Source organism: Mustelus asterias, chromosome 15 (assembly GCF_964213995.1).
Source record: "Mustelus asterias chromosome 15, sMusAst1.hap1.1, whole genome shotgun sequence".
Classification (NCBI taxonomy): domain Eukaryota; kingdom Metazoa; phylum Chordata; class Chondrichthyes; order Carcharhiniformes; family Triakidae; genus Mustelus; species Mustelus asterias.
The window spans coordinates 55,624,772-55,642,125 of NC_135815.1; the positions used below are offsets into that span (position 1 = coordinate 55,624,772).

General features: G+C 42.7%; 1 protein-coding gene across 1 annotated transcript in view; it reads left to right on the top strand.

Moving 5' to 3' along the window:
- rel (v-rel avian reticuloendotheliosis viral oncogene homolog) overlaps positions 1 to 16,324 on the top strand; it is a 52,216-nt gene extending 35,892 nt beyond the window's left edge. The window contains exons 7-11 of the mRNA XM_078229901.1: positions 2,379 to 2,483; positions 3,672 to 3,887; positions 6,285 to 6,359; positions 13,257 to 13,364; positions 13,997 to 16,324. Of these exons, the coding sequence (XP_078086027.1) occupies positions 2,379 to 2,483; positions 3,672 to 3,887; positions 6,285 to 6,359; positions 13,257 to 13,364; positions 13,997 to 14,871 (1,379 nt within the window). The 3' untranslated portion in view covers positions 14,872 to 16,324. The remainder of the gene's footprint in view (positions 1 to 2,378; positions 2,484 to 3,671; positions 3,888 to 6,284; positions 6,360 to 13,256; positions 13,365 to 13,996) is intronic.
- The last annotated feature ends 1,030 nt before the right edge of the window (positions 16,325 to 17,354 follow it).

The following is a 17,354-nucleotide window of genomic DNA, read 5'->3' on the forward strand; positions in this document are numbered from 1 at the left end:
TTCATGACTCATGTCTCACTTTAGTAATAAAAACACAGTTTATTTTTCCTGCATCTATTATTTTATGGCAGTAATTCAGTCCACTCTCTTGGGCATGCTTTACTTGATGATTATGGAGGCTCACTTCATTCCATGCTTGATGACTGAACCAATATTTCTTGATTCAAATTATCGCCTCCCCCTCCCTTCGTTTGCAATATTGATTCAAATCAGGGCTAAAGCAGGTATTGAAATTCAATTTAATTGCATTACTCTTTAAAAAATAAAATTCTGTCAATGCACCTTCTCCTACCCCAATCAAACTCTTGTACATCTAAGCCTTTTAATGAAATCCAGCCCTGCAGCTTTTCCAACTGCTGACTCCCTACATCAACTAATACTCTAGGCATGATATCCAAATGTGTTTTTTGATTGAACATGTACAGTTCCAGAGGAGACATTGTAGTATGCAGAAATTATGCACATCTCAGCCTGTCACAAGCAGTATCAATTGCATATAACTTAGACATATTACTTAACAAAAAGCTAGGAGGCCATTTTTACAGTATTCGCTGTTAACTAACTTCATGCTGGTAGTAACAGAGATTGCTATTTTAATCCATCATATGTTAAAGTGTATTAAATGAACAAGACATGGAATGGACTAGAAATTGATGCAAATGTACAATTTAATTTCCTTTATCCTAATATATCTTCCAATACATTTTACAAGCAGGACATTAACCTCTCACTTTACACTCTCAACAATAGTGACATAATGAATAGCTGGGCTTTTTTTTTTGCAGTTACTCACTACTTCCATTATAGTTGGGGTAGTAGACTGAGAGGTCGATGGGTCCACCACAGAACGTTTCTGCTTTAGTCAATTTGAGCACTCCAGGTACTGGATAGAAAAAGACTTGGGCATAATCTGAGAAACCAGAGGACGGAATTGAGTGTATCAACTTGCTAGAAGATGCTCTTCACCTTTGGCACTTGAAATTTTGAATCTAACTCAATGGACAAATTACTATTTTTCCATGAAATCAACTTTCTACCTGTGCTGTTGAATAAAACTGCAACTGAAACCTGTACCCCCCAAATTGATTATACAGGGGGTAAAATGTTATAATCTCAGGTTGAGATCAAATAGAAAAGGAAAAATTGTTCCCATTAGCTGACAGTAAAAGTACCAAGGACACAGATTTAAGGTGTTGGAAAAAAGATGCAGGGGAAATGTGAGGAAGAATGTTGTTACGCAGCAAGTGATAATGATCTGGAACTTGCTGCCTACAAGGGTGGTGGAAGCAGAGACACTGATTTCAAAAGGAAATTTGGTGGGCACGAGTAAAATAAACTTACAGGTCAATGGGTCTGGAGTGGGAAATGGGATTGATTGGATTGCGTTACAGAGAGCCGGCTTGGACGTGATGGGCCAAACAGTCTCTTTCCGTGCCATTATTAATTTATAGAGCCAAAATGCTCAAAACCAGAAATTGGGGGTATTGTAAACTGAAAGGGACACTGCTCAGCAATGAGGGGATATAGAATGGGAAAAAAACTGTGTGATTTCTGATTAATGACATTCCCATAAACAAGGATAGATTTGATTGAAGTGTGAGTATATTGAATATGACAAATTTGATGACTCAAATCATCTTTCCATCTGCAAAAACTCTTTCAATTTCACAATCTAAATGTGTAATTCATCATAGGAGGGAGCAGGGATCTCCACATATCCAGTTTATGACCACCAGCCCCTGACAGCTCATTGAGTTTATGGTACAAATCACTCAGCACACAGATTAGAGAGATCATGGACCAGATTTTACAGCTTTGCTCGAGCAAGACCGGAAATTCCCACCCGAGGTCAACGGGCATTTTTTGTTGTCTGCCCCTCGCCCACTGCGATTCTGTGGCAGGCGGGGTGGTAGAATTCCAATGCGTAAGTTTTACTTACCATTTTACGGTGAGTTAGCTATTTTAACCGAGAGGTCTTATAGATGCTACGAGTGGCCTGGATTAGAGAGTGGAAACTAACCAAGATTTTTGTTACCTAGCGGCACATCCTCATCCAGTTGCCTGGGGCACAATCATTCAAGCAAAATAAATGCAGGGTTGAGGTTGGATGTTATGTTCCCCAGACTGAATGGTCACTCAGAAAAATTAGCAGAGAGCACCAGTGAAACCCCATTCCACTATGGAGTGTCTGCCTTCCAGAGCAGGGTTAACAAGATTAGCAGAAAATTCGTACTGTCCAGAGAATAATTGTTGCATTTTACTTTGAAAGAAAGAAAAGCAGTATAGATATAGCAAGATAAGAGTTATAAATTCTGTAAACTAATGTACGTATACAATTATATGGGAATGAGTAGTTTGTATATATTCTTGATTTACAGGAGCACCAAACACAGCAGAGTTGAAGATTTGTCGTGTCAACAAGAACACAGGGACTGTTAAGGGAGGAGATGAAATTTTTCTTCTATGTGATAAAGTTCAGAAAGGTAATTCATCATCTTTGGATTTTTAAATTGTTGTGTTTCTGTCATACCATTTTTTTTTAAAAAAGCGCTTGCATGGATGGCACCGTGGTTAGCGCTGCTGCCTCTCAGTGCCAGGGATCCAGGTTCGATTCCAGCCTTGGGTGACTGTGTGGAGTTTGCACATTCTCCCGTGTCTGCATGGTTTCCTCCCACACTCCAAAGATGTGTGGGTTAGATTGATTGGCCATGCTAAATTGACCCTTAGTGTCAGGGCGATCAGCAGGGTAAATACTTGGGGTTACGGGGATAGGGCTTGGGTGGGATTGTTGTCGATACAGGCTCGCTGGGCTGAATGGCCTCTTTCTGCACTACAGGGAATTTATGATTCTATGAAAGCTGGGTAGCTTTGACTGGATTCAATCACCTAAAGAGATTGATGAGCAATTTTTAATTTTCTCCCCTCCTTGATTAGCCTGAATTTCTTTGCCTCGCTTATTACATGACTTTGCTTAGGTTTGGGGTGTCCATACCCTGATGCATGAGGCATCCTGACTGTATGGGTCTGGCTAAATGGACCAGATTGTTTTTTACTGTATGATTATTTCATACTTTCAGAGTAGAATAGAAATTGTGGGGTTTTTTTGATGAATTGAAAGATCCAGAGCCACTCAAAATGAAGGATGTTGATATTAGTAAATGGACTGTGCGACCAGAACCCAGAGTGAATTTCAAACATTTCTTCATTAGGTTTACACAACCCTAGACCTTGAATGTCAGAAATCCTATTAACCAGGCACGGAATTTTCATTGCCAATTACTAAGATATGTACAAGAATAATAAAATGTTTAACATTTCTGTTGTCAGTAATCTTTTAATATTTAATTGTTTTAATTTATACTTGAAGCTACAGACATTGGTTCCTATATTTTTTAGATGAAGGATTGAATTTTTACTATAATTTCTATTTGTTTCAGAGAAAACCATTAATGGGGCTATTATTGGCTTATCCTAAAATCAGTAGAGCTGTGATTCAGGGGAAGGAGAGAGAGGAGCCAGAGGCAGGGTGGCACAGTTTAAAAGTCTATTTTGAAACTAATAAAAAAGGTCAACTTTACATTAGCCATTAAACATCAACCGTGGATAAACATTGTGTGTTTAAAATCTTTTTATGCATAGTGTTGAACAAATATTAATATTTGCATCCATAGATGATATTGAAGTTCGTTTCTTCACTCAAAACTGGGAGGCGAAAGGTTCGTTTTCACAGGCTGATGTCCATCGACAAGTTGCTATTGTCTTTCGAACACCAGCGTATTACCAAGTAAACATTACTGAGCCAGTATCAGTGAAAATGCAGCTTCGACGACCTTCAGACCAGGAAGTCAGTGAACCTATGGAGTTCAGATACCTTCCAGATGAGAGAGGTATTATATAATAATTATTAAACTGTACAGTAACATTTGTTCTGTATTTAATAGAATTATTCCACAGTATTCAGCTGTGGCTATACAAGCGATTTTTGGTACCTAATGTTTTTAGATATTCAAGTGGAATTTTATGCTCCACCCCCTCCCGCACAAACCACTGACCTGGAGCATAATATCAGGTGGCACGGTGGCAGTGCTGAGTCCATTGCCAACCTGCTGCTAGGCATAGGACGGCACACTTGCCCAAAGGGCAGTTGAGGCCCTAAAAGCTTTATTCCACTGGTGTTGGAGGGTGCCCGGGCCAAATGACTCCTAATGGCCTTGATGTTGGTATGGAGGGTTACTTCCTGTTTGGGGCACTGAGTTTCCTTGCACTCCCTCCCTCCCCCCATGTTCCCCACCACCTGCCCAGCTGAACTTAGTCCCCCTCCCCCCACCCCCTCCCCCACACCTCTCTGGGACCAGCTAGCCTGGCCCTGGCAAAACCCCAGAGTTACCAGGGTGTCTGGCATTAAGGTTCCACTTTGTTGGAGACTGTCCTTAGTCCCAGCAGTGACCAGCACTGCTAGAGATCGGCTGACAGCTGTTGGAGGTGGGACTTCCTCTCGGATGGGGGCAGTCTCACCCTTGAGCAACTCAACAGCCTGAAGACCCGGGGCATATTGGCTCATCCCGACTTTTAAGTTGGAAGAATAATTCCTCCTATTATTACTACGTTTTTAGTGTGCCTCCTGAATTGCAACTGTATAGAATATTCATTTTTTTTCCTGGCATTTGCTTGTATCTTAATCCTGAACAATCTTTCTTGTTTTGGACCAAGGTAACCATTCTTCACGTGGGGGTTAGACTTTAGAATTGAAAATCTGTTTAACTGCACAGGCATCAAAAGGTGAACACAATCCTGATCTTGCCGAGCTTGCACTTTCCAGCAGTGATCGCGGGATACAATATGGGAGCTCTGGCTACATTGTTTCCTCACACTAGATAGCTCAGGCCAATTTTATTTAATTCAGTCGATTAACTTATAAAGTTTGGGGCCACTCCAGTTTTTATGGGTGATCTTTGTTGTTATTTTACTTTTAAGGGTTTATATTGACATATGCTTCTTCTGATTACTTGGTGCTTGTGGGAGCCATATGTCAGTAGGACTTTCTGTCCGTGTTAGTAATTTGCTAACACACTGTGTACACTTGACACCCTGGTGTTGACTTCTCGACCCCTCCACCATCTCTATATTGTCATACTGCTTATCTGGCATCCAGTACTGGGTGAGCAGAAATTTCCTTCAAGTAACTGTTCAAATGACCAAAACAATTGTCTTTCAGCCCCATGACAAACTCCGTTCCCTGGCCATCAAGCTTCCATTCCTCTCCCTCGCAACTGCCTGATGCTAACCCAGAACATTCGCAACCTACGTGTCTGATTTGATTTTTGAGCTTCTAACCATGTATCTGTGTCACCTAATTTTGTCCCTGCCTCAGCTCATCTTCTGTTCAAACCCTCAATGACATTGTTTCCTTTAGATGACTATTCCAGCACTTTGCTGGCTGACATCCCAATTTCCACCCTCTACAAACTTGAGTTTATCTAAAATTCTGCTGCCCGTATCTTCCTACCATTACCCCCGATCACTGATCATGGCTGGCAGTCTGAATTTGAAAATTTATCTCATTGTTTCCAATGCCCTCCATGGCCTTGCTCTTCCCTATCTCCAAAACCTCTCGCATCCACTGAGATTTTTGCTCACCTCTCATTCTGGCCTTTTGCACATCCCTATTTTAACCTTCCACCATTGATAGCTGTGTCTTGAACTGCCTACTAAATTGTAGAATTCCCTCCCCAAAACCTCTACATTTTTCTCTCTCTCTCTCTGTAAGACACTTCTTTAAAACTTATATCTTTGACTTAAGCTTTTGGTTATCTGTCATATTATCTTCTAATATAGAATAGAATCATAGAATCCCTACAGTACAGAAAGAGGCCATTCGGCCCATCGAGTCTGCACCGACCACAATCCCACCCAGGCCCTACCCCCATATCCCTACATATTTTACCCACTAATCCCTCTCGCCTACGCATCTCAGGACACTAAGGGGCAATTTTAGCATGGCCAATCAACCTAACCCGCACATCTTTGGACTGTGGGAGGAAACTAGAGCACCCGGAGGAAACCCACGCAGACACGTGGGTGATTTGGTGTCAAATTTTGTTTAATAATGCACCTGTGAAGTGTGTTGGGACATTCTCTGTTAAAGATGCAATGTCAATTAATGTTGTTGATTCTAGCAAACAAGGTCAGAAATATTCTTGTATTTTTACTAGTATGATGTTTGAGTATTAATGTTGAGAATGATGTTTGAAATAATTTTTTGTATCTTTATTTTCATTATACAGAAAACTGTTTTTACGAAAAAAGAAAGAGGACCGCAGTTGTTTTCCAAAAGTTGCTGCAGGATTGGGCACCAACAGGTAAGGATCACAATAAATTCCACACCCCCTGACTGCAAGGGCCTTGAACTCATTTTACTTTTAGGGTTGCATTTGTCTGTCCTGTGTGCGTAGCATCCTGATGGAACCTCATGTCACAGCCTCTTCCCAGTATGCTATTTTCCAATCAACATTCACTGAGACATTAACACTTGTTAACATAAACCCTGGACAAGTTACTCCTATCTTTGATTTCCAGCAATTATTTCTGAAGTGGTGCGGGTACTAACTCACAGCAGCCTGTAACATTGCTCAGAATATTCAGGGTGACTTTCGATTTGCTAATAAAAGCTGCGAAAGTGATTGAAGTTGTGAAGTGGGTGGCATTGCATGCACACCTGGACAGCTCCCTCTCTATGTTGCCATACACTGACGGCCAGTACATAGTTTCTTTTGCCCTATGCTTTGTCGCTTCCATCTCTGGGTGCCCTTGGTGGAGCTGCTGGTGTTTGTATTTTCCTGTAATAGCTGATGTACATCAGCTAAAATGTAATTAAGTTAAACTTGGCTGAATGTTAGGCTCACAATCACTATGGTTCAGTTCCATGATTTTAAACATAAAAGAACTAAATAATGCTGGCGATAAATGCAATGAATCAGTGCCAACTCTCTGACACTTCCTCCTACCTCCCTCTGGATGACGACCCCACCAATGAACATCAAGCCATTGAGTCCAGGACTGTCACTGATCTCATCTACTTTGGAGATCTTCCATCCAGTGCATCCAACCTCATAGACCCCCAACCCCAAATGGTCCTTCCCAAGATCAACAAACAGGACAGCCCTTGTTGTCCTGTCATTTGTCTATTTCTGCCCCACTGAATTAATTTGAACTGACTTGGAACAGTTGCTGGTCAAAATCCTAGAATTCTCATCATAACAACACTGGATGTATCTATGCCACATTGCAGCGGTTCAAGAAGGCAACTCACCATCAGCTTCTCAAAGGCAATTAGGATCACTTAGCCAGCGATGCCCGCATCCTGTGAAAGCATTTTAAAAATCTCTTCCTATCTTGGCTATTCTTTCCTCCCCTTGTCCACTCTTCCCACCTACATCTGATTCTTCCGATGCTGCCCATCACTTAATATTGTCCAGGTTTCTGGCCCTAATTATCTTCTCTTCACCATGAGCATTCAATCTCTCTCAGCCTCCACCAGCATGGTCGCAGGATGTTCTGCTACATTCGTGAAAGGAGAGAACCGCCGTCCTCCCCTGGCGGACCATGTTCTCATATTGAGCAACTTCTTTAACACCACTCACTTTGTCCAAATGAAAAGTGTTGCAATGGGTACCCACATGTGTCCTAGAATTTGTGGGATATATGTAACTTTCCTTGTTCCAGTTTTATATTGGCCTCTCTCCCTCACTTTTATCATTCTGGTACATTGGTGTTTCCTGCTCTCTGAACTGGAAAACTTCATCAACAATGCTTCCAATTTCAATCCAGCTCTCAGCTTCAAACGGTCCATCTCCAACTCATTCCCTCCCTTCCTCAACTTCACACTCTCCACTTCTGCCATTAATAAATATTTACTATAAGTCCACTAACTCCCACAACTATTTTAACTACATCCTCACATCCTGAGGATTACCTGGAATCTGGTTGACAGGACCTTGACCATTTGTCTCCAAGTTCCCGCTCTTCTGCTTTCACTCCTTTCCCTCCCTCCCCGAACACTGATCGGCTTCCCTTTGTCCTCACCTTCAGTCCACAAGCTTCCATATTCAATAGATCATCTTCTGCCATCCCCAGCATGATGCCACCACAAACTGCATTTTCACTTTCCCTTCTCTCTCTTTTACATTCTTTCATGAGATGTGAGCATTTCCGACAAGGCCAGCATTTGTGCCCATCCCTAATTGTCCTTGAGAAGGTGATGGTGAGCTGCCTTTTTGATCTTTCGGTGTCCTGAAGGGACTGTTCCTCCTGGTTCACTCTTCTTTCCTTACCATTCAAAACACTCCTTTCAGGTAAAATAGTAATTTTTGTGTGCTGTGCATTTTTCAGTTTAGTTACACTATGGGCCCGATTTTACCATTATCATTCTAAGTGCCCAATCTGGGCATAATGCAGATCCGACTTAGAAATCTGCTTTCAGAGGCCCCCATACGCACTCAGCCTGAAAGAGAAAATCGGCAGTCCCATTCACAATGTGGGCGGGACTTAGTGCGGCCAAAATGATCGGAGTTCTGAACTGCGCATGCGCAGTTGGAAAAAAAATTGAAAAAGCGTGCCCGTGTCAGATCCCTCCCAGGCCGCAGAAAGCGGAGACAGCGGCCCAGGAGCGAAAAGCGGGAGTGATGGCTCCCACACACATCACTGTCCCCCTTATCTACTGCCCCCACTACCCACACACATCACTGACCCCCTTATCCACCCCCCCACTACCCACACACATCACTGTCCTCCCCTATTCCACCCCCCACTACCCACACACATCACTGTCCCACTTATCCACCCCCCCCTCTACCCACACACATCACTGTCCCCCTTATCCACCCCTCACTACCCACACACATCACTGTCCCCCTTATCCACCCCCCCCACTACCCACACACATCACTGTCCCACTTATCCACCCCCCCTCTAACCACACACATCACTGTCCCCCTTATCCACCCCCCACTACCCACGCACATCACTGTCCCCCTTATCCACCCCCCACTACCCAGACCAATCGCCACCCCTGCCCCCCCCCACTAATCGCCCGCAGAGTGGCAGCAGACCCCCTGCCTCACCCCCCGCCAGAGATCCATCTGCTCCCCCCGTTTCCCCCCCCCCCCGTCCCCCCCACTGGAGATCCATCTGCCCCCAGTGAGCGATCGGGACTCCTCTCTCCCCCCCCCCCCAAACAACGATCTGGCCTCACTCACCCCCTCACCCCCCAGAGAATGGTCTGGCCTCACTCACCCACCCCCCCACCCCCAACCCCGCCCCCAGAGGAACATCTGATCCGCCTCCTCTTCCCTCCCCACCAGACACCAATCCGCCCCCCCCACCCCACCAGACAACGATCTCCCCCCCCACCAGAGATACATCTGACCCGCCTCCTCCTTCCCACCCACCACCCCCCTCCCCCCCCCAAACCATACCAACAATCTGGCCTCACTCCCCTCCCCCCCCACACCACTGATCTGAGTCAGAGAGCCGTTGGAAACACTGAACGCGCCTCTTCAGCAGCTGGAGCGCCCGATTCAGACTTTTATTTAGCAGGTCCATTACAGCGCGGTTCCGGATTGGCAAACGCGATGGTAAAGGGGGAAATGCGGATAAAGTTGGGCGGGCAGTTCATTAATTCAATTTAAATTGCTGTTGCGCCTGTTTTGGGCGCGAATCGAATCACCGCCATTCCCGGGTTTCGGTAAAGTGGCAATCTGCGCAGGCGCGGATTGCATTAATGGCCTCACACCAGACTTTACCATGTTTTCACACCCGAAAACGGGCGCGACGCAATGGTAAAATCGGGCCCTATATTTGCTGCTCACACTGTGGTCTGATATACATTGGGAAGACCAAACACATATTGAGCAACCACTTTGCGAGACATCTCTGTTCGGTCCCCACGCATGACCCTGAGATTCTGGTCATGTCATTTTAATTCTGCACCTTGCTCTCACGTTGATCTCTCTGACCTACAGTGTTCCAATGAAGCACAATGTAAGCTTGAGGAACAAAATTTCATCTTTTGATCAGGCACTTTATTGCCAAAAAGACTCAACATTTTCAACTATTTCAGACCATAAATCTCTGCCCCAATTTTGCTTCCTTTTTCTTTGCATGTCGTTGTTTCAGTCTCATTTTCCCCTTGCTTTCACTTTCAGATAGCAGCAATCTGTCATTCTCATCCCCTTTGGACAAGCCTTTTGTTCTTTATTAGTCCCAGTACCATTGCATTAGCAGCTGTTTTGTTGTTTGACCCCTCATGTCTCCCACCCTACGACCTTCCTTTTTGTTCTTTTTCCACCCTCCCCCCTTTCACTTGTTTAAAACCATTATTGTGGAACTTTTCCCAGTTCCAATGAAAAGTCATCAACCTGAAGCATTCATTCTCTTTTTCTCTCCACGTGTTGCAGGAGCGGTTGAGTATTTCCAACATTTTCCGTTTTTATGTCTGGATCAATGTCTGTTACTACCCAGGAGAAACTAGCTCAAACACTGAGCAATCTGTTCTACATTGGCACTAATACATTGGTTGCTAAATGGGACACTAGTTCTTACAATCTTGAACACTATAGATCTGACTTAGATTCAGATAATCGAACACATGAATTGTATGCCCATTTACTTAAACTTTTTCTCTGTATCAGATTCTTGTTTAGTTAGGTTAGGGCACAACAAATATTCCTTGGAATTTATCTTGCCACTTTTTCTTACAAAGGCCAGCTGGATGCTCAGGATAGCACCATCATGCTCTTGATGAAGCTTTTGGTACTTTCATTTTCACAGAATCATTACAATACGAGGCCATTCAGCTCATCCTGTCTGCAGCAGTTCTTCATATGAGCAGTTCATTTAGTGCCATTCTCCCATCTTCTTTCTATAAAGTTGCATGGTCTTCCTTTTCAGATGACAGTCTAATTCCCTTTTGAATGTTTTGATTGAATCTTCCTCCATCATACTCTCATGCATTCCAGACCTCAGTCACAAGCTGCGTGAAAACGTTTTTCATATCACTTTTGCTATTTATTTTAAATCTGCATCTTGTTATTCTCTCCCTATCCTTTCACAAGTGGGAACAGTTTCTCGCTATCTATTCTGTCCAGGCCTCTCATGATTTTGAATACATAAATCAAAACCTCCTCTCCGTCTTTTCTTCTTCAATGAAAACAGTCCTAGCTTCTCCAATCTGTTTTCATAACTGAAGTTACTCATCCCAGGAACCATCTTGTTAATCTTTTCTGCACTCGCTCCAATATCTTCACACACTTCCTAAAGTTCGGCACCCAGAACTAGATGCAACACTTCAGCTGAGGCTGAATAAGTGTCTTCTACAATTTCAGTATAGTCTCCTTGCTCTTGTGTTCTATACCCCTTTTAAAAAGGTGATGATACTGTATGCTTTGTTAATCACTCTCTCAGCTTGTTCTGCCACCTTAAATGACTTGTATACATTTAGACCCAGAGCTGTACCCTTTACTTTGTGGTGTCCCTTCATTCTCTTCCTACTTTGGAAATAAATTTAACATTGCATGCCATTGTGATGCCCCCATGCACTTTGTGAATGAGTGCATCAAGTTCTTTTTCCATTTTCTGTATTGTTCCAAAGCAGGTACAGTGGTTGGCACTGCTGCCTTACAGCACCAGAGACCTGGGTTCGGTTCCAGCCTTGGGTCACTGTCTGTGTGGAGTTTGCACATTCTACCCGTGTCTGCTTGGGTTTCCTCCGGGTGCTCCGGTTTCCTCTCACAGTCCAAGGATGTACAGAATGGGTTGATTGGCCATGCTGGATTGCCCCTTAGTGTTAGGGGGATTGACAGGGTAAATGTGTGGGGTTACAGAGATAGGGTCTGGGTGAGATTGTTGTTGATGCAGGCTCGATGGGTCAAATGGCCTCCTCCTGCACTGTAGTGATTTGAATATTCAGGTGTAGAGAATTCCTCTATTTGTACTGCAGCTAGGAATAACTTGTCTAATTTCACCAGTGGGAGCAGACAGACATTTTTGGGATGCTTCTTCCAGCTCTGGTCCTGAGATCCATGCTGGCAAGTGAGTAGCAGCGAATTGAGAACAAGCATGAGATTTCTGCACTCCTCTTTGATTTTCCATCATTGTCAGCCGTGCCTTCTGCTGCCCTGGCCATAAGCTCTGCAATTTCCTCCCTAAACCTCTCCAACTCAAGCCCTGTCTCCTCCCTAAGACACTCCTTAAAAACTATGGGCGGAATTCTCTACCTTTGAGACCAAATCCAGTGACCTGCTGGCTCCACTGGTGCCAGCCCCACTGACCAGAACAGCGGGAACCCGCACCAGATTCCGCGTATGACAGACTCGAAATGTTGACTCTGTTTCTCTCTCCACAGTTGCTGCTGGACCTGCTGCATTTTCCAGCGTTTTCTGTTTTTATTTCAGATTTCCAGCATCCATGGTAGTTTGCTTTGATTTTACTCCCCTTGGCCTGAATGGAGAGTAAAGTTTGGTAGGTTTAAGTTGGGAGTCTGCCCCATATCCACCCATTGTCCAGCTGACTGGGAATAGGGTCTGGGGGTGGGATTGTTGTCGGTGCAGACTCGATGGGCCGAATGGCATCCTTTTGCACTGTAGGGATTCTATGATTTGGGATTCACCTTAATGCTGGCTGCCAGTCTCTTTTCATGCTCCCTCTTTGCTTGTTTTATTTGGTTTTTCAATTTGCATTTGGTACTTTCTCCTCAGCTAGGAGTGATAGGTAAGGAATTCTTGGGTCTCTGTCAATGCAGTTAGAGGTTTCTGGGAAAGCCATAATTTGTTTTCCCTGCATACTCATGGAAAGGTGCCTGATCTATGCTTGGCATCTTGCCACCCAATTGTATGATTTGGATAGAAGAACATCCTTGTGAGGAATCTAGCAACCTAGCGTGACGTAGATGTTTTGGTGTTTGACAGAATTGTGGATCTGTCTGCTGTGCTGCACCAACAAAAGATATTAAGTAGAAAATTATGGAAACAGTTGGAATGTGATTCAGAGCCCATAAATGGCTGATACAGGAGGTGTCAATCTTGATTTAATGCCATCTCGCTAAGATATGCAAATACTTTATGGAATAGTTGTTAGAATATATGTTAGAACGTTGGGTTCATTCAGATTAAAATTTCCGAATGTGTATGGTTTTGCTACCACTGTTCAGTTGGCTCTGCTTGTTAGATGACATTTTTCCCTAACTAGATTTTGACTTACAGTTTCAAACACCACAGATGTACAATGTATGCAAAACCGACCAGACAAGGTCACAGTTGGTGTGCCTACTGCTAGAAGGGCCTATGCACTCTCAAAGACCATCAAACAAGGTAGGAAAGAAATTCATCACAAACACAATCTGATCGGAGTACACTTTACAGGCATTGTACCCTAGATTCAGAACTACTTTTACTATTTGTTAACATTACAGATCTGCCCACTTTTTCTATAGTGTAGTGAAATCAATCTAATCTTACGTCATCATATCCTGTTACAGGTATCATTTATTTCAGGAGAAAAATTATTTAGATGAGAAAAAGTTTTGAAATTCCTCACTAGAGCTGGTGACGGAGAACTTCAGAACAGTGTTGCCACAGCACAAGGGATTTTGCATATCATGTAACTTTGTGTATTATGTATTTAGTGTAGTATGTTATATAACTTCCAGTTTCAAGTCAACATTTCAAAGCCTGACTTTCACCAATTCATTTATTTATAGCTGATCATTTAATTTAGAAATGAATCGGAATGTTTCCTTGGGTAGTCATGGTAAATGTTTCAGATTGACAGATATTTGGAGTGTAATGTATCTTTTATTTATTTTAAACTCAATGATTACTGACTGGATGCATGATCAGTTCAAATGTATCAATGTAACTTGCTGACTCTAAGCATAAACGTTTTTAAAAATAGCTCTCGTCATTTGTCAGAGGATTCATTATTTTCGTTCCTTACTTCATAGAGCCCCAGGACCCATTTATTGGACTCCAACAGGCACAAGTAATGTCAAGTCAACAGCAGACCAAAAGTGTGGCGGCTATGAACCAGAATCATATTTTTAATAGCACAGTTCTCAGAAATTCAAATCAGGTTTTCAATTCTGGCCAACAAACATTGGTATCGACAACCACAACACCAGTTGCCCATCCAAGCTGGCATCAGATACCTTCTTACAACGCTCGAAAAGACGACTTGCATCCACATGCTCCTGCAAATCATAATTCCTTGCCAGTGCTTAGTGACGATGTGCTGCAATGTTTGGAACCTCCTAAACAGAACTGTCCAGTAGATTCAGTGGGGTTTAGACATGATATCAGAAACAATGGTATCGGAGCTCAATGCATTCAACAACCTGCTGCTGTTTTGAGCACTTCCAATACCATGGTAAATCAGAACCCACATGTAAATATGCAGATACTTGCCTGTAATAGCATTGACCATACTGATGGACATTTGATAGGTACAAACCGTGAACAAAGATTGCAGATGGCAGATCTATGGAAGCTACCAAATCAGCAACAACCACCATCCATTCAAAGTGTTCAATTATCTCAAAATACCTTTGGAAACACTGCTGCTATCAAAACTGCTCAAGGAAATTCACAATTACCCACTGACATTCAGATGGATGATGTCCTTGGACACCTGACCAATGACCTATCTTTTAATGGAGGCATGCAGATGACAGACAGCATGACGAATAATATGTTCAGTGTTGATGGATTTGAAGGTAATGACTGTATGAATCCAGTCATCTCCGACCCTGTAGACATGGGTTTCATTAATGAACTCCAGAACCCTTCTGGCGATTTCAATGACTTCATTCAGACTCTTTGACAGTAAAAGGAAAGTGAACACCTTGGGTGGAATCTTGTCCCCTTTAAAAATAGGGTTGCGACCCTACACTTGCTGGCAACATGCATGCTGGTGTGATATTCCGGGAGGCCACCTCCATGTCTGTTGTCCAATTGAGGACAGTGGGCAGGTTCCTGAGATTGCAGGCCCAATCATAGGACCTGCAACCATGAAAGGATGGCAGCCCCACTGACAAAGGTGGATTCTGCTTCTGCGGATGGGGACCACAAGCGTTCCTCAACATTGAGGCATTTTCTGAAGAGTTCCCCTCCAAGTCACATACTATCCTGACTTAGAAATATATTGCTGTTTCTTCATTGTTACTGGGTTAAAATCCTGGAATTCCTTCCCGACTTGCACTGTGGTGAATCTTCACTACGTGGACACAAAGAACCATCTCAAGGGCAGTAAATACGATGAAGTTGTTATCCCATGAATGAATGAAAAGAAGCTTGAATTCTATAATAAAAACACTGGCACACAAGCTGTCCCTTAGTTTTCCTCGCCAGAGTTGCTCACCCTGGTGGAAGCCCCATGCCAGCTACCTGGATCTTGATGGTGTCCCCAAACAACTCACAAATGACTTAGTTAATTATTTAAATTGGCCAGCCAATCCTGTCAGCTGGGTAATAGTTACCAGTGATATCCCTCCTCTGTCAAGCTTGTCAGAAGCAGAAACACACCTGACTGTTGATCGGAAACCCTCATATGTAAATTTCTTCCTGGTCAATTGTCAAGCCCACCTCTGTGGGACTAGGAAGATTCCACCCATTAAGTGTGGATCGGTTCAGGAATTCCAGTTGCTCCTTTTAGTTGCAGATTTTTACAGATACATTAAAATGTTAAGAATGTTGTTGCAATTATAAGGAATGAGTTGGAAGTAGTGTCCAAAAGAAGTGGTTAATGCTATTCCCCAAATCTCGCTGATCTTGCAACTTCAGATTTTAACATAATCTGTGCAGCAAGTGTTGCTATTCTATGCTGTTCAATTCATTTTTCCAATTTTATCATAGTATTTAAGTTCTCAAACCAAGTGGAAGACTAGGCTAAAATTCAGAATTTAGCTCAACGTGGTGAATGTTACATTGTAAAGTTGTAAATTCATTGTTTTATATAAAAGGGGACTTCCCTTATTGTCTGTAATGACTGTGTCAATCTAACTACTTAGCACATAAACTTTGCAAGTTAAGTTCTCAATTTATAAATCTGTTTCAGGGAATTTGAATGTACAATTATAATATTGCTTGTTATGAAACTTTTTGTGATATGGGATTTTAAAAAAAAGTTACCATACCTGCATCATATTTTTTCTAACATTTATTAATGTTTTTCATTGTTTATATGCTACTTTTTTGAAAAAAAACATATAATTACTGCTACTATTGAGTTTAATTTTATTCCTCTGTATCTTCAAATAAAATTAGTTATAAGTTCATCCAATTGTGTTTCCATTAATTAATGGTGGAGAATGATCCATTGGATGCAGAGGGAGCAGACACAGTTCAAGGCCCCATCAATGACAGTTGTGCAGGGGCAATGAATTCTCAGTTGAGGATATATCTGAAATACTGGTTTGGAAGTTTATGTTGTTAGAATAGGTATGCAAAGATGGAAAAACTGGGTGAATGGAATAAAGAGCTCATGGGAAGTGGGTGTGAGGAAGTGTGGTCAAGGTAGCTGTGGGAGTTAGTGAGATTAGAGTGACTGCTGGTTGATAGCCTATCGATGGTAGTCCATCCCCTAGTGGCGTTTGCTACCAAATAAACCTGTTGGACTCGAACCTGGTGTTGTTAGACTCCTTAGTGTGATAGCCTATCCCCAGAAATAAAGACAGAGAGATTGGGCAGTGAAGTCAGACATTGCTTCCAATTCCTATCCTTCCCACAAATGGTCAAAGTTGATCATTTTTCAGTTCATGGCTGTTGTGGGAAATTTACCACTTCGGAGTCAGACTTGGAGGTTCAACAAAACAGTTTTATTTCGGACAAAGCTGTGGGAGAAAGCACTGGTACTCCGCAGTACTTGGCAGCTCTCTTCTCAACTACACAATGGTAGTTGACCATCTTTATACCTTTTAGACAATAGGTAGTACGGACATCGACAGTTAACACATCGTTACAAGCAGACAGGTACGGACATGGAAAGTTAACACATCATTGTACATAGAATGGATACATTCATGCAGTTATGTCCTCTATCAATGACTGGTTTCGATATATATACATTTATGTATTTATGTCCCCATCAGTGGCTGACCTTGTTATATTTGTGCATTCATGTCCCCATCAGTGGCTGATCTTATTATCAAACTCATTGTTCTGAGTCTGCTCCTTATCTCAAGTCTTAAAGTGCCCCAGGTCTGACCAGTTTCCTGCAGCAATTCAGATACTGCAGGTTTTAACTCTTCGTGTAACTGTCTGTGCCCAAAGCCACTGCCTTTTAATGTCCCTTCCCAGAGTCCATTT